This window comes from Clarias gariepinus, chromosome 9 (assembly GCF_024256425.1).
Source record: "Clarias gariepinus isolate MV-2021 ecotype Netherlands chromosome 9, CGAR_prim_01v2, whole genome shotgun sequence".
Lineage (NCBI taxonomy): Eukaryota > Metazoa > Chordata > Actinopteri > Siluriformes > Clariidae > Clarias > Clarias gariepinus.
In genome coordinates this window covers 120,219-138,427 of record NC_071108.1, presented here as the reverse complement: position 1 = coordinate 138,427, position 18,209 = coordinate 120,219, and the positions used below count along the sequence as shown (strand labels likewise).

The window sequence follows — 18,209 nt, the reverse complement described above, 5'->3', positions numbered from 1 at the left end:
CCGGCCGGCTCTCCTGTCCATCATCTTGTCCAACATCTGCTCCCTGGACAATAAACTGGACTACATCCGACTCCAGCAGGCTACACAGCATGAGGTTAGAGACTGCTGTGTCTTTGTTTTCACAGAGACATGGCTCAGCGACAGAGTACTGGACGGTGCGATTCAGCTAGAAGGGGCTAGCGACATTTCGCACTGACAGAAATGCAGCTCTGTGCGGTAAGACTTGCAGTGGCGGCTTGTGTGTTTACATCAACACGAGATGGTGCAAGAACTCTGTGCTAGTTTCTAGTTATTGCTCATTGCAATAACTAGGCCTTTTTAATTGCCACGGAAATTCACCACTGTTTTTATTATCAGAGTGTACATTCCACCTAGCGCTAATGCTAAGGAAGCGCTATGGGAACTGTATGCAAAGATCAGTGAACTGCAAAATACACACCCGGATGGACTGTTTATTGTTGCTGGAGGATTCAACCATGCAAATCTCAAGTCAGTGCTTCCTAGATTCCATCAATATGTGGACTTTGCAACAAGAGGGGAAAACACGCTGGACCTTGTTTACACAAACATCCCTGGCGCATATCGGGCAGAGCCCCGCCCCCACCTCGGCTACTCAGACCACATCTCTGTTATGCTAATTCCAGCATACAGACCACTCGTCAGGCGTTCAACACCGGTTCTGAAGCAGGTAAAAACCTGGCCAGGAGGAGCCATCTCTGCTCTTCAGGACTGTTTCAAGAACACTGACTGAAACATGTTTAGGGAGGCTGCAACTTTACCGACTTGGAGGAGTCATCAGTGACCAGCTACATCAACAAGTGCACTGATGACATCACTGTCTCCAAGAGCATCATCTCACGACATAATCAGAAACCGTAGATTACTGAGTAAGTGCGTGCACTCCTGAGGACCTGAGACTCTGCCTTTAAAGCAGGAGACAAGGTGGCCCTGAGAATAGCAAGGGCCAAACTTTCTCGGGCCATCAGAGAGCCAAAGCGCGCACACGCCCAGAGAATCCACAACCATTTCATAGACAGTGGCGACACACGGCGCATGTGGCAGAGCTTACAAGCCATCACTCACTACAGGATGCCATCACCTGCCTGTGATGGTGACGGCTCCCTCCCAGATGCACTAAACAACGTCTATGCTCGGTTTTACAGACAGACTGACGTGGCAGCGATGAAGACCACCCCTCCTCCGAACGACCAGGTGCTGTGTCTCACTACAGCTGATGTGAGGAAAACTCTACGCAGAGTCAACCCACGTAAAGCTGCTGGACAAGACAACATCCCAGGCAGAGTGCCCATCTTCACTACAATCCATCTTGCCCTCACAAACTTGGACAAGAAGGACACATATGTTCGAATGCTGTACATAGATTTCAGCTCAGCATTCAAAAGTGCAGAGGCTAACGGACTGGTGTAAAGACAACAACCTGTCTCTGAAGGTGGCTGTCTCTGTAAAGATTGTCGAAAGCACCAAATTTCTGGGTGTCCACCTAGAGAAAGACCTCAGCTGGTCCCTCAATACCAGCTCCCTACACAAAAAAAGCCCAACAGCGTCTTTTCTTTCTAAAAAAAAACTGAGGAAGGCCTCTTTGGGATGAGTCTGGTGCGGTTTCACTCTACCATGAAGACGGTTCTGGCCTCGACTGGTGTTGACAGCTGTTTCTCTGAGGACTTGACAAGTCTATCTGAGCCTCCAATAACTACCTGGACTCCATATTAACATCAATTAACATCAACTGGTATGCTGAACTTCCAGCCTCCTAACACACAGTATGAGTGCAGATCAATCCCTGCTATCTGTTATCACCCAGATGAGGATGGGTTCCCTGTTGAGTCTGGTTCCTCTCAAGGTTTCTTCCTATTGCCATCTCAGTGAGTTTTTCCTTGCCATTGTCGCCCAAGACTTGTTCATCATGGCCTCTTTGACCATTTTTAATAATGCACACTCACATTACATACAAACTTAAATAATTATTTTGATTGTGTAAAGTTGCTTTGCGACAATGACAATTGTTAAAAGCGCTATGCAAATAAAATTAAATAAAGTTAAAATTAAACTATTAATGGCCAAAATGGTATAATGATGATGACCATGAAGATTACGGTGATGACGTTAAAGATGATGATGCTGATATTGATAATGATGAAAAGAAGATAATCGTGTTAATGTTGATGTTCACGAAGATGATGATGATGATGATGATGATAATGGTGATGATGGTCACCTGTTGAGGTCCCGGTGGATGATGGGCTGAGTCAGGTTGTGCAGGTACTCCATCCCTCTGGCCACATCGATGGCAATGATGAGTTTCGACTGTAGGTCAATCAACCTGCACCATCACACACACACACGCACACATACTCATCATCATCATCATCATTACATCATCATCTCTGTTTAACAGAAACCTGGATTAAACAGGGCGAGTATGTGGCTCTAAATGAAGCTAGTCCTCTTGGATACAGCTACATACACCAGCTTCGGTTAACTGGTAGAGGAGGAGGCGTCGCAGTTATTCACAATGATAATTTGACTATTGTACAAAAACACGAACACAAATTTAATTAATTTTAAATTCTTTATAGTAACATAAGTGTATTTAACTATATTAAGTCAGCTCAGTCAATTCCACTAATTGTCATTTACAGACCTCCAGGGCCGTACTCTGAATTTCTTAGTGAATTTGCAGATTTCCTCTCAAACCTAGTCATTTCTGTAGACAAGGCGTTAATTGCTGGAGATTTTAATATTTATTTTGAGAATCCAGAAGACCCTCTGAGAACAGCATTTATGTCCAAACTGGACTCGGTAGGAGTAAATCAGTGTGTAGTAGGACCCACTCATAAAGCGGGTCACACTTTGGATTTAATAATATTATTCGGATTAAGTATAAAAAATTTATTCACAATTCTAAATCTAAAGTTATCTCAGATCACTATCTTGTCTCAATTCAAGTGTGTCACAGTAATAATGTACGCACAGTGCCGCGCTACTGTATGAAACGTACATTCACATCAACTACCAAACAGAGTTTTATCATTAATCTCCCAGAGTTCCCAACTTCAATTAGATCACCGTCTGACCCCACAGAACTCGATCAGGCGACTGAATATTTAGAGTCGACATTTCGCTATACCTTAGATAATGTAGCTCCAGTTAAGTTATTAGAGATAAGAAACTTGCTCCCTGGTATAACAATCACACTTTAAAACAGACCGCTCAGAAATTAGAAGGTAAATGGCGTCAAACTAAATTGTTAGTATTTCAAATAGCACGGAAGGAGAGCATCCTGAACTATAGAAAAGCTCTTAGTGTAGCCAGATCAACATATCTCTCCACTCTTATAGAAAATAACAAAAATAATCCTAGATTCTTATTTAATGCTGTAGCCAAATTAACCAGAAATATGACCACTGCAGAAATCTCCACAACAACATCATGCAATAGTGAGGACTTCATGAACTTTTTTAATAATAAAATTGTAAATATTATGCATAAAATTAAGGCTTTAAAAACCGAACAATGTAATTGATGCAGATGTTAATCTAGCCATGTCAGATCAGAACCTAGAATACTTTACTCCCCTTGAAGAGAATGAACTAATTTCACTCATCTCTTCTGCAAATTCATTAACCTGTATATTAGATCCTGTACCGACACATTTTCTTAAACAGATAGTACCAGCAATAATAGAACCCCTGTTGAGAATAATTAATTCTTCACTCAGCATTGGTTATGTTCCAAAATCTTTTAAATGAGCAGTTATCAAACCAATAATTAAGAAACCTGACCTCGACCCCTGTCAGCTGTCCAGTTACAGGCCAATATCAAACCTCCCCTTTATCTCTAAGATTCTGGAAAAGATAGTAGCGGAGCAGCTATGCTCATTTCTACATAGAAATGGCATACATGAACTGTATCAGTCAGGATTTAGGCTTCATCAAAGCACAGAGACAGCACTCGTTAAAGTAGTAAATGACGTCCTATTGGCCTCTGATCAGGGTTGTGTAACTATGCTTGTATTACTCGACCTCAGTGAAGCTTTTGACACCATTGATCACGCTATTCTTCTTCTTCACAGATTAGAAAATGTAGTAGGAATTTAGGGTACAGCCCTCTTCTGGCTCAGATCCTATCTGACCCATCGTTATCAGTATGTAGACTTAAATGTCTTGAATTAGTTTTCATTGTTATGCTAACGACACATGGTTATATGTCTCAGCAAAACCTGATGAGAAAAAACAGCTTACTAAAGTTGAGCAATGTGTGCAGGACATAAGAAATTGGATGCTAATTAACTTCCTTCTGCTAAATCCGGATAAGACAGAAGTTCTAGTCATAGGAGTAAAATTTTAGATCACACCGTAACTTTAGATGGCCTTTCTGTTCCATCAAGTGCAACAGTGAAAGACCTTGGTGTGTTTATTGATTCTAGCCTTTCACTTGAAGCTCATGTAGATAATACTACCAGGATAGCATTCTTTCACCTCAGAAATATTGCCAAGATAAGAAATTTATTGTCGCTAAACGATGCAGAAAAACTAGTTCATGCTTTTATCACCTCTAGGTTGGACTATTGTAATGCCTTACTGTCTGGTTGTTCAGCTAGATGCATAAATAAGCTTCAGCTAGTCCAGAATGCAGCAGCAAGAGTCCTCACTAGAACCAGAAGATATGAGCACATCACCCCTATCTTATCTTCACTGCATTGGCTCCCTGTGAATTAAATGGTCTCGCGCCGCAGTACCTGAGCGAACTGCTAGTGTCTTACGAACCGCCACGCTTACTTCGATCAAAGGATGCAGGCTGCTTGTCAGTACCGCGTATTATGAAAAATATAGCTGGGGGGAGAGGTTTTTCTTACAAAGCCCCAAAATGATGGAATAGTCTTCCAAATAGTGTTCGGGACTCAAACACAGTCTCAGTGTTTAAGTCCAGGCTAAAAACCTATTTATTTAGCCAAGCATTTTTATAAATAGATTAGCCTTAGGTAAAGGAGCAGATCTGGGGGACTCATGGATGTAGAGTATTATGGTGAACAGGTATGTTTAGATGCTGTCTTCCTCACTCTCATTGATCACTCAGGTTTGCTGACAGTGGGGTGATTGTTTGCTTTACATCTCAAGAAGGCCTCATGTTTGTGTTTCCTTCTGGCTCTCCCTTTTAGTTATGCTGTCATAGTTAGTCCTGCCGGAGTCTCTGCTTGCACTCTACAGTTAATATACATTCACACAATACATTGTGTGACTGTGACCATACCTAACTGCCATCTCTCCTCTCCTTCTCTTTCTTCCCCTCTTTCTCTTTTTTTCTCTTTCCCTGTCTCCCCCTTTCACTCTTTCTCTCTCTCTGTCGAGCTACACATGTCGTTCCTGAGCTGCCAGTGATCCAGACTTCCTCTGCCCTCCGGACCTGTCTGACCCATCCTGGTGCCCCGCTTTTGGTTGAAGTTCTCGTCACATGAATGCCCCGTGTGTCTCTTTGGGATGCGTCTGGTGTCTGGGGATAATTCTCTCTACCTAGAAGATGGTTCTGGCCTTGACTGGTGTTGGCAACTGTTTCTCTGGGGACTTGACAGTTCGATAGTTCAGGACTGGAACTTCCTACAAGTCTACCTGGGTCTTCAATAACTACCTGCACTCCATATTAACATCAATTAACATCAGCTATTATAGCTGAACTGCCTGCCACCTAACACACTGTATAAATGCAGATCATTTACTGCTTTCTGTTTCACCCAAATGAGGATGGATTCCCAGTTGAGTCTGGTTCCTCTCAAGGTTTCTTCCTATTACCATCTCAGGGAGTTTTTCCTTGCCACTGTCACCCTTGGCTTGCTCACCAGGGAAAAACTGACCATTTTGATTCATACAAATCCACATTTCATACAAACCCAAATAATTCTTTTGATTGTGTAAAGCTGCTTTGCGGCAATAAAAATTGCAAAAAGCGCTATACAAATAAAATTGAATTAAACTGAATTGAATTACACTAGGGGTAACTTAGCTGTTAATATGCTGGACTACTGATTGCAAGGTCCCAGGTTTAAACCCCAGCACCACTGAGCAAGGCACTTAGCCTTCTACTACTCAGAGATATAAAGAGATAAGATGTAAGTCGCTAACGGCGTCTGCCAAAAGTCGCGAACACATTGGTAACTCTGTGTGTGTGTGTGTGTGCACGTGCTCCTTACCGTTTTTGTTCATGCAGCAGTGAGAAGAGTGATCCTCCAGAGACAAACTGCGTAACTATGGCAAACTGACTCGGATCGTCGAGACATGCCCCCACGAACGGGATTACACACGGATGGTTTAAGCGGCACAGGATGGAAACCTCACGGCAAAACATGTCCGTGTCTGACTTTGAGCAGTACGTGTTGGGCCGGTACCTGCAACACATGCAACACACAGAATCGGCACTGTGCAATGGGGTGATGTCACTGTGGTGTGATGATATCAGTGTGGCATGATCATTTCAGTTTGTTGTAATGATGATTTGGTAAAGTATGGTGAACTAGCTTTAAAGACAGAACCTGACCGTTTAATGGCCACGATCTTGTTGCGACATTTTCCTCGATACACTTTCCCAAAGGAGCCTAGAACAAAGAATATTACAGATGGTGTTCAAACTGTGATTCAGTGCTATGATGTTATCAGTGTTGTGATGAGGTCACTCACCAGAGCCGATGATCTCATGAAACTCCAGTTCTGAGAGCTGCAGGTGGAAATGAGATGGGAGACTAGCTCTGAGTAGCAAGACATCAGCTTTCTCTGCAAACACACAGACACACACACATATGTACATGTACACTAATGTTTAGATGTTAAGTTTATTAGTAAATACAGTGGCTTGCAAAAGTATTCGGCCCCCTTGAACTTTTCCATATTTTGTCACATTACAGCCACAAACATGAATCAATTTAATTGAAATTTATGTGAAAGACTAATACAAAGTTGTGTACACTTGAGAAGTGGAACGAAAATCATACATTATTTGTAACACTCCTGAACAGACTAAACAGAAGTTTTAATTAAGAAAATTAATTAAAGACATGCGCAGCAGTGATTTTACAGCAGCTTCCTCAACGCTGAATTTAACACGAATGAATCACAGCACATGCAGTGTTGCCAACTCGTCAGTAAGGAAAGTAGCTATTGGCTGTCGTAGAAGTCGCTAGAAGTTGCTAGATGATTACGTCATCACATAATTTGCACGCTGCACAGTGTGAAAAAGCAGCTTTACATGCTTCTCCAACGTGATCACATGCCAGCATAGAACAGTGTTCAGCGATAACTAATGCCATGGTGGCTTCAGCTTTTTTTGAAGAGTTATTTTTTTTTTTTTACCATAAATTGCAGTTTGTTTTGTGTGAAACTATTGTAAGGCTTTGCCTTTTGTGTATGTTTCTGAGTTGACATGTGTTTTTTTATATCGCAAAGTTTGGCATAAAAATCAGTCTTGCAATACAGGCAGTATGCCCGTGTATTATCTCCAATAAAAGGCTTCAACCATCCGTTGAATTCAGGATTTGATTCCCACTCCTTTCTGAATTTCTGAGAGTATGGTTTTGACTGAGACATGATGAACTAGCGAGCTATATGTTTATGCTAAAGTCACAGAGAAGCACACACACAGAGGATGAGTAATGAGGCTGTTTAAGTTAAACGCAGCGATTTATTCTTGTGCAGCAATTTATTTTAGACAAAGAACATTTTTTAATATGCATCGGAACAAGATATTTTTAATTTACATCCCGCTTACAAGCCAGGGCGGCATCACTTAACGGCGGGCAATTCATGGGCAATTCATTTGCAGTCGAGACTCGTAGAAGTGAGCATCTCCTGCAGCTGGGGGGGACTCCTGCGAGAGGACAGGCCTGTCTGTGAGTGCTTTGGGATGGGGGAGGGGCCGGCGGCGGCAGCTGCTGTGGCAAGTTGAGAAGAGTCAGTACAGACACATCAGAGTCTCCAAAAGTCTCCAGTAACACAAGAAAAAGTTTTTACACTTTTACACCATGGTTATCACACTCTCCCCTACAGGATAAGACTAATGTCCTAATAAACTTCTAGCACTTTCCATCAAGGAACTGTCTACCCACCTATCCAGATTCAGTTACACACTCGCTTTAACAACATTTATTTATTTATTTTTTTTACATAATCCTGGGCATCTGGTTAAAAGTCTTTCGTGCCCCAAATGCAATATACCAATTGTCCAATTAAAAGGGAGAGAAAAAGGATTTAAAGTCCAGGACCTCACCTTTATCACAAAAACAACAACAACAAAAAAAGGAAGTCAGCTGCAGTGTACAAAAATCACTGTTAAGTCCGAGGCCTGTGCCAAGTAGACAAACAAAAAATAATAACGATTCAAAGTCTCTTAAGTGTCAAAAACTCTTTTTATTAGCCTAGCAAAACAGTCCATGTTCCTCAGAACTCAAAACTGTGCAGCTCAAGTGTATGTGTGTATGCACACACATACACTTGAAAAGTCCTGCACCAGTTCTTTCAAAGTCCAAAAAATTGGTGTGTATGTTATTGTAATTTTTGTCAATGCATGCTTAAAGACAGACAGAATGTTGTCCTTGGTAGGCGACCATCAATGGCACCCAAGGCGTTACAGCAGGTGTCCACACATTAGGAAAGGGTTGATTACATTCTGGACCAGTTATTTGGATTTTGTAACAGGTAAGTGTGCCTAAACTGTCATACGTGAATCTTTTTGGTGGTCGTCTTTGCCTCACTGAATTTTTACAATACATCCCTCCAAACCCAACACTTGACTCTCCTGTTTCAGCTGGTTCCTGCACAGGTATATTGATGGGTGTTGGAAAATCTTGTTCTGTCTGAACTGAAGGTAACTGCGCTGATTCAAGCTCTAGTGATGCAGAATTGTCCGATTCATTCTCATGCGCCAGCAACTTAGTGGGAATAGTTTGTATTTGTACTTCCTCTTGTCTCTGACCACAACTACTTGGATGTTTCTTCAACTGTACTAGTTTAACTGGCACATAATGCTCAGAGTCACTGTCACTTTCCAATTCACTTTCTCCCATCCTGTCTACATGTACGCTGGATTTCTCCTGTACTTGTCTCCGCTTTGGTTTGTGTCTCGTGGGCTCCATCTCAAGAGGTAAGTGATCGCAGGGCATTAGAAGGTTTCAGTGTAATACTCGTGACCTTCCTTTCCCTTGTTCAGGCTTGATCTCATAGATTGGTGAATCCTCTGCCACTTACAACAACATGAACTTGCTCTTCCCAATAATTCCAGAGTTCCTCACTAGGACTCTGCCGCCAGGGTCCAGATCAGTATATCTCACCTTTTAGTCATAATTCTTTTTATTGCGTTCACTTGCCTTTTTTGCATGTTCCCTGGCTATCTCTTGTGCTTCTCGCATCCCTCGTTTTCATGCTTCCAAGTATTTACTTTGGCTCGTAGATGGGCTACCATCACTAAGCCCAAAGAGTACATCAAGCTGAAATGGAGAGAAGCCACTCACTTCACTTTTTGTACAATTGTAGGCATAGATAAATTTATCTAGTGAGCTTTTCCAAGTTGATTTCTGTTTTTCGGTGAGAGTTTTCAACATTTGCAACAGTGTTCGATTGAATCTCTCCACCTGTCCATTCCCCTGGGGGTGATATGGGGTGGTTCTTACATTTACATTTACATTTAGGCATTTGGCAGACGCTCTTATCCAGAGCGACTTACAAAAAGTGCTTTAATGTTTACAACATTGGATACATACTTACACTGGGTTAACTAGGTTAATAACTAAGTACCATTAGTCCAACACATCTGAGAAGAGGTTTTTTTTTTTTTCCGGGGGGGTTAGTCCAAGTACTGGAGAAACAGATGCGTCTTGAGTCGTCGTTTAAAGATAGTCAAAGTCTCTGATGTACGGACATCTAGAGGAAGTTCATTCCACCACCTAGGTGCCAGAACAGAAAAGAGCGTGGATGAATGCCGCCCTCGATCCCTGAGAGATGGTGGGATGAGGCGAGCAGTGCTGGAGGATCGGAGGGAACGTGGTGCAGTGCGTGGTGTAATTAGCGCAGAGAGGTAAGTGGGTGCTGGGCCATTTTTAGCTTTGTAGGCAAGCATCAGTGTTTTGAATTTGATGCGGGCAGCTACAGGAAGCCAGTGCAGGGAGCGGAGGAGTGGGGTGGTGTGGGAGAACTTGGGAAGGTTAAAAACGAGTCGTGCTGCTGCATTCTGGATCAGTTGCAGAGGACGAATCGTGGACAAAGGCAGGCCTGCCAGGAGTGAGTTGCAGTAGTCCAGTCTTGAAATAACAAGGGACTGAACAAGCACCTGAGTAGCCTGTGAAGAAAGAAATGGGCGAATTCTTCTGATATTGTAAAGAAGAAATCGACAAGAGCGAGTAAGGTTAGCGATGTGTGGGGAAAATGACAGATGATTGTCCACGGTTACCCCAAGATTGCGGGCAGTGGCTGAGGGAGTGATTTGGTTGTTGTCCATGGATATCACAAGGTCTTGACCTGGAGATGAGTCACAAGGGATAAACAACAGTTCGGTTTTACTGAGATTGAGCTTCAGCTGATGAGCAGCCATCCAAAATGAGATGTCTGCCAGACATGCTGAGATCCGGGTGGAAACCTGAGTGTCAGAGGGAGGAAAGGAGAGAACAAGTTGGGTGTCGTCTGCATAACAGTGGTATGAGAATCCATGCGATGATATGACCTTACCAAGAGACCGGGTATAGAGGGAGAACAGAAGAGGACCAAGTACTGAGCCCTGCGGGACACCAGTAGAGAGTCTACGTGGGGCAGATGTAGATCCCCTCCATGTTACCTCATATGACCTATCTTTTAGGTAAGAAGCAAACCATTGCCATGCTGTTCCACAAATTCCAAGGCTTGTAAGAATAGATAATAGAATCTTGTGGTTTACGGTGTCAAATGCAGCTGACAGGTCCAGGAGGATGAGGACAGATGAAAGTTTAGCAGATCTAGCAGCATGGTGGTTCTTGATGCAGTAATCCCACTGTGCTTTTGCAGTTGAGTAAACAGCTGGTTCTGAAACTCACCCCTTTGATTATGGTGGATTCCTTAGCGAAAATCCAAACTTGAGAGCAAAGTCATTAAATATTTTGTATGCCACCGTTTTCGACTTTGATGTTGTCGCATACGCTTGTGCAAATCTTGTAAAATGGTCAACAATGACCAGCATATACTTGTATCCTCCTGTACATTTTTCTAAATGAAGTAAGTCCACTGAGACAAGCTCAAATGGGCAAGTTGTGTCACACCTGTGCCACCACTGTCCCGGGGAATAAGGTTAAGTTCACCGGATTACTGAGCCACCGCTTTGTCTCCCCCTAGTGTGTCTGTGTTGGTATGTCTCTCAGGAATGTATAATTAGTTTCACCTGTGTCTTGCCCTTGTGTGTCCCTATTTAAACCAGCCGAACCCGTAGGCACTTGTCTGTTCACTGTTGGTTTGTCGTTCCCATCCATGTGTGTGTCAATAACATTTGTTCGTGTTTTTGGTCTCTCCTCCTCAGGACTGAACAGTGTCTGCAGGGTCCGGGCCGGTGCATGAAGGGGAAGTGTGTCAAGTTCAAGGCTGAGCAGTTCTCAGTGAAAGGCTGTGATCTTTGTCTTATGTTTTCGGTACCTAGAGATTCTTTAATTGTGATTGTCCTCCTGAGATCCCGCCTGCTGACCCGGCCTGAGAGAGTGTTTTTTTTTTTTTATATAACTAAGTTTATCCTTTTGTTCACCTCTGACACAGCAGTAAAAGACTTGCAAACTTAACCCCTGCATTTGCGTCCATCTCATACCAGCTCGAATCATGACAGATGAACGGACCCGTCTGGACGCAGCAGGTATCCCCTTACCTGACGAGCCTACAAGCATGCGCCGCTACCTTCAAGACCAACAGCGGGAGATTGAAAGCCTAGCTCGAGCCGTGCATGACCTCGCGTGCAGTGTGAGCCAGCTTGTCACCGCACGGTCTCCTCCAACCTCTCCGCGTCAATCCACCACACCATCACCACCGCGCCCAGCACCTCCAGAGCGATATGCTGGAGACCCCGAGGGATGTAAGCGCTTCCTCCTAGCCTGTGAGCTGTACATGGCTGAATTCCCTCACATGACCGAACCGCAAAGAATAAGCTTCGTTACACAACAGCTCACGGGAAGGACCCTGGACTGGGCTACTGCGGTGTGGAACGCGGGAGGAGCTACGACAGCCCGCTATCCCCGATTCATCGAGGCCCATCGTGCAGTGTTCGATCACCCTGATCAGGGGAGGTCGGGGGAACAACAGTTGATGAGAATTCGGCAGGGCAGCAATCCCGTGGCGGAATACGCGGTACGATTTCAAATTCTGGCAGCAGAGAGCGGGTGGTGTGACAGAAGCCTGCTAGCACGGTTTCGAGACGGACTCAACCCCGACATTCAACTTGAACTTGCATGCAGAGATGCCGAGATGACACTCGAGGAGTGCATCACACTCGCAATTAAACTCGACCAACACCTCCGTGCTCAGCAACGACGCTCAACCCCCCGACCTCCCAATAAGAAGCTGGAGCCCCGCCGCAGAGAACATCCCAGCCAGCTACTGCAAACCATGAACGAAGGGTCTTCAGCAGAGCCGATGGATGTCGGCTCTTCCCACTTGTCGGCGACGGAGAGAGCGTGGCGCTTAACAGCAGGACTGTGTCTGTACTGTGGGGGGGACAGCACCAAGTTCGCTCGTGTCCACTGCTCAAAGTAACACACCTCACCCCATCTCGCACCCACCTACCGTTTTGTTTAAAGGCTCACCTGTCATATAATAACTGCTCTTTGTCTGTTTTCCCTCTAATAGATTCCGGGTCGGCTGGAAATTTCATTTCATCTACCCTTCTTTCCTCGCTGCGAGCTCCTGTGTCGAAGCTTCCGTACCCGATAACTATTAAAGCTCTGGATGGCCGACACCTGAAACAATCAAGTTACAAGTTACAAGTATGTCTGCGCCCCTTCGATTAACTTTCCCCGGTCACACCGAGGAAATAAAATTTGATGTGCTTCCTCGATCTGACCAGTCCGTCGTACTGGGTCTACCCTGGCTCGGTTTTCATAACCCTAATTTCGATCGGACCAAGGCTCGCATCACCTCTTGGGCCCCCAGATGCGTGAAATTCTGTACACCGTTATCATTGACGGTCCAAACGACTAATATAGAAAGCCCGCGTGCCCAAGTCTCAACCAACGTGCCACCAGAGTATGCGCAGTTTGAAGATGTGTTTAGTCATAGGGCAGTCGCTTCCCCCTCGTTGTCCGTGGGACTGCGCGATTGAGCTCCTGCCGGGAAAAACACCGCCTTGCTCGCGTATTTATCCATTATCCCGGGAAGAGACCCGGGCTATGGAGGAGTACGTGGAGGAGGCTCTTCGACAGGGGCTCATCAACAGGTCCACGTCCCCCCGCCTCGAGGCGGAGGTTTAAGGCCATGTATTGATTATAGAGGTCTCAATGCAGTGACAGTAAAATATAAGCACCCACTGCCGTTGGTTCTGGCCGCTATCGACCAACTCAGAGGCGCGTCCATCTTCACAAAGCTCGACCTCCGCAGCGCTTATAATCTCGTTCGTATGCGTAAAGGCGACGAATGGAAGACTGCGTTTAGCACTACATTAGGGCATTATCAGTATAATGTAATGTCGTATGGATTGGTAAACGCACCTGCGGTGTTTCAGGGGTTTATGAATGACTTGTTTAGGGATATGTTTAACCGTTTTGTGATAGTATATTTGGATGATATTCTGATATACTCGCGGTCATATTCCGAACACCTCATTCATGTAACCGCCGTCCTTTGCCGTCTGCGCGCACACGGGCTGTATGCGAAGGCGGAGAAGTGTGAGTTTCACAAACGTGAGATTGTATTTCTCGGCTATTGCATAGGACCACAGGGGGTCGAGATGGAAACGTCTAAGGTGGAGGCGGTAACTCTATGGCCGGAACCCCAGTCAAAGGAGCTACAGAGTATTCTTGGGTTCGCCAATTTCTATCGGCGTTTTATCCGCAATTTTAGCTCTATGGCAGCACCGCTCACTTCCCTCTTAAAGGGAAAGCTCAAGCGATTAGTCCCGTTCACAGCGGAAACGAAAACTGCTTTCCAGAGACTTAAAACGGCATTTACCACCGCACCTGTGTTGCGGCTTCCTAACCCCGATAAGCCATTTATTATCGAGGTCGACGCATCGGAGGTAGGAATAGGGGCGGTGCTGTCACAACGCCACGGTCAACCCGAAAAACTCCACCCCTGCGCCTTTTTTTCTCGCAAACTGACACCTGCTGTGCGAAACTATGACATCGGGAATAGAGAACTACTAGCAGTAAAAGCGGCGTTAGAGGAGTGGCGTCACTGGCTAGAGGGAGCCAAACATTCATTCATAGTCCTGACTGACCACCGTAATTTAGAATACATCCAACAAGCCAAAAGATTGAACCCTCATCAAGCCCGATGGGCCCTGTTTTTCACACGATTTCGCTTTCATATTACGTATCGACCAGGTTCCAAAAATAAAAAGGCAGATGCGCTCTCCCGATATTATCCAACACCACCCTCTACACCAAACCCAGAGCCCATCTTGCCCTCCGCATTAATCATCGCCCCCGTACTCTGGGAAATCGATGCGAAGATCACTTGGTGGGCACGGGTTAATCCCGTGCCAAACGAATGTCCTCCCAATCGAACCTTCGTCCCGGAGGCACTTCGTGATCAAATAACTGCGGAAGCCCACACTAATCCCTCCTCGGGACACCCCGGGATAACACGTACGCTGAAAACTTTGTATCAAAAGTATTGGTGGCCACGTATGAAGGAAACGGTGAGAACAGTGGTTTTATCTTGTACGGTGTGCGCAACCACAAAACATCCTCAGGGGTTGCCAGTTGGTAAACTAATGCCCCTACCTACACCAGTCAGGCCGTGGTCCCACCTTGCGGTAGACTTTGTAACGGAGCTGCCGGTGTCTAAAGGGTACACAACTGTTTTAGTAGTGGTCGATCGATTTTCCAAGGGATGCCGATTCATCCCGTTTGGCTCTCTCCCGTCAGCGCTCCAGGTAGCGGAAACCCTATTCGAAACAGTGTTTTGCTGCTATGGCATCCCTGGGGATATTGTTTCCGATCGTGGTCCCCAATTTATCGCCAAAGTCTGAAAAGCGTTCTTCCAGAAGTTGGGGACCACTGTTAGCCTAACGTCGGGCTATCACCCCGAGTCAAATGGACAGGCAGAGCGGACTGTCCAAGAGCTCGGGAGATACCTTTGTGCATATTGTAGCAGCCGACAACATGAATGGGCAGACTGTCTAATCTGGGCGGAGTACGCACAAAACTCGTTATATCACTCCGCAACCGGCCTAACACCGTTTCAGTGTGTGCTTGGGCATCAGCCCCCGCTCTGTCCCTGGGACGCCACCGCCACCGATGTGCCCATGGTGGATGAATGGTTTAAAAGAGCGGAGACAGTGTGGGAGGATGCACACACAAAAATCTCCCAAGCAGTAGTTCGGTTCAAGAATTCGCTGACAGACGACGAAGGGAAAGCCCTCCGCTCCAGGTAGGCGATCGGGTATGGCTCTCGACACGAGACCTTCACCTCCACCTCCCCTGTCGCAAACTGTCCCCCAAATACATCGGCCCTTTCCCTATTCTCGCACAAATCAACCCCAGCTCGAGTCATGACAAGTTGTCGTAATTTGTTTAAGGGGTGCCCTTACCTCTATACAGTTTCTTCAGTTGAATGCAAAAGCAAAATCTTAACACGTAATGCTCAATATCTTGCTGCATGTGGGGCCAAAAGAAGCGGTCTCTTATCAAACTTGTGGTACGATCGACACCCTGGTGTCCAATTTTATCATGTAATTCTTCAAGTGCCATTTTTCAAAATTTTTCTGGCAGGACCATCTGAGTTCTCTGTGCTGTCTTTCTCCGCAGGATACCATCGTCATTCAGCATCAACTTGTCCCAGCCCCTGATCAATCCTTTGACGGTGGGGCCCGCAGCCCTTCACTGCTTAGCAGGAAGTCTTACTCCTGATTGTAAGTGATTAATTACAAGCTCTATGTCCTTATCTTCCCTTTGAAATTTTTGATTTCTTCCTTTGACAGGGGTTCTGTTGAAGCCATACACATTTCAATTCTTATTGGTGAACTTTGGCAAGGTACAGCAAAGGACCATGGCACTACCTGTATCATAGCTCCGATCGAATCTGATAAAAGTTCCTCTGTATACTCTGGCATAGTTTCCTCTGAGACCGTGGTCAATCTGGATAACACTTCAGCATTAATGTTTTCCTTTCCTGGCCGATACAGGGTGGTGAAATGGAAATTGGCAAGCTCTGCTACCCATCTGCATCCTGTCGCGTTCAATTTGGCAGTCAAGACATAAGTAAGGGGATTGTTGTTACTGTACATGGTAAACGTTGGGGCATAGTATAGATAGTCCCTGAACTTTTCTGTGATGGCCCATTTTAGAGACAGGAATTCCAACTTTTCACTGTGCAAATGATACTTTTGTTCTGCTGCTGTGAATGTTCTCGATCCGTATGCAATCGCTCTCAGCTTTCCATCCTGGTGCTGATACAGAACAGCTCCGAATCCCTGATTTGATCCATCGGTGTGTAGTACGAATGGTTTAGTAAAGTCCGGGAACCCCAGCACAGGTGGCTTGACTAAACAATCAAACAGTTTTTCAAGTGTTTCTTGGTGTTGCTCTGTCCACTCAATCAACTGACTTGATGGAACCATGTGACTCTTGAGGTGAGTCCCTCTTTTCCCTTTACCTTTTGTTTGTACTTTGTTGCCGTCACTTTTCAGTAGGTCATACAGAGGGCAAGCAATTCTTGAGAAGTCCTTGATGTAAGAGCGGTAGTAGCTTAACAACCCCAATATCTTTCTTAACTCTCCTACTGTGGTAGGTTTCTTGTTTTTCAACCTTTTTGGACCTCCTCTCTGAACAACTCACATTTTTTTGGCTTTAGTTTTTCCCCATGTGACCGCAACCACTGTAAGACTTCCCTTACTGCCTCAACATGCTCATTAAAGGATTTTGAGAAGACCAAGATGTCATCCAAGTAAGGTACACAAATCTTGTCACGCAATCCTTCCAAGCATCCTTCCATAAATTGCTAAAACACGGCAAGTGCATTCATGAGCCCAAAAGGGATACGGACCCATTCATACAATCCTCACGGTCAGTAAATGCGGTCAGTGGTCTGTTCTCTGGGGTCATAAACCCTTAATGGTACGCCTTCCCTTGGTCTAGCAAGGAGACCCATCTATTTCCGCCCAGGCCATCCAGTATGTCCTGTACTCTTGGAATCAGTTGGTGGTCTGGAACGGTCTTCCGATTAAGGTCCCTGTAATCAATACACAACTTCAGGCTACCTTCCTGACACACACAATTGGTGACGCGTAAGGTGAATGAGATTTTTCAATCCACCCCTGGGCGATCAAGTCTTCTAGGTAATCTTTAATTTCTTGGTACAATGGTTTCGGAACAGACGTGTACATTCGCACAACAGGTGTCTGGTCCGTCAAATTGATGTCCTCATCTGACTTTGAAAAGGAATTACACTCCTCTCGGAGCATCTGTTTGATTTTCTGTTGCTGTTGGGAAGACAAATGACTCACGTCCATATGTGGGTCCCACGCTTCTTTGCTGTCATTTTCACTTGTTTGTTTAGAACTCTCATTAACACAGGCTGTCATTACACATGATGACGCTGTTGCTGGTAATACTGATTTTATAGTTTGTACTGTTCCAAGCTCAGTCCTTCCCACCAGACAGATGTCACATTCTGGACACCAATCTGAATCACAGGTCGGCTATCTTTTTTCAAAGTCAAGAGTGTTTCAAGAGGTTCCAGTCCATCAGGGTACTGCGGGTTGACTGACTGTTCAAACAACACGATCCTATCCTGTTTCTTACATGGGGCTTTTACTTGACACTTGACCTGCACATTTGCACATTTTGGCACATTAACACATTCTTTCGAAGTCTTGACTAAATATTCACTTAAACTCTCGGCTGTCACCAGGTTAATGAATGTTTGGACTTTACCTCTTCTCAAACTTGGAAAGGCACATCGAACAGTCTTGTTCAAAAGCTCTTTACTTACATCGCCCTGCCCACTTGCTTCGCTCTGTTTCATCACCTTCTCAATCACGTTGTACCC

The 18,209-nt window shown here is 45.0% G+C and overlaps 1 protein-coding gene across 4 annotated transcripts in view; it reads right to left on the bottom strand.

Annotated features, from left to right (window-relative positions):
• The window catches only part of tnni3k (TNNI3 interacting kinase), a 96,243-nt gene that overhangs the window by 22,772 nt on the left and 55,262 nt on the right, over positions 1–18,209 (bottom strand). For all 4 annotated transcript variants that reach the window (XM_053504806.1, XM_053504807.1, XM_053504808.1 and 1 more), the window contains 4 exons: positions 6,690–6,782; positions 6,550–6,607; positions 6,206–6,400; positions 2,237–2,341 (listed from right to left, as the gene is read on the bottom strand). In XM_053504806.1, the coding sequence (XP_053360781.1) occupies positions 2,237–2,341; positions 6,206–6,400; positions 6,550–6,607; positions 6,690–6,782 (451 nt within the window). The remainder of the gene's footprint in view (positions 1–2,236; positions 2,342–6,205; positions 6,401–6,549; positions 6,608–6,689; positions 6,783–18,209) is intronic.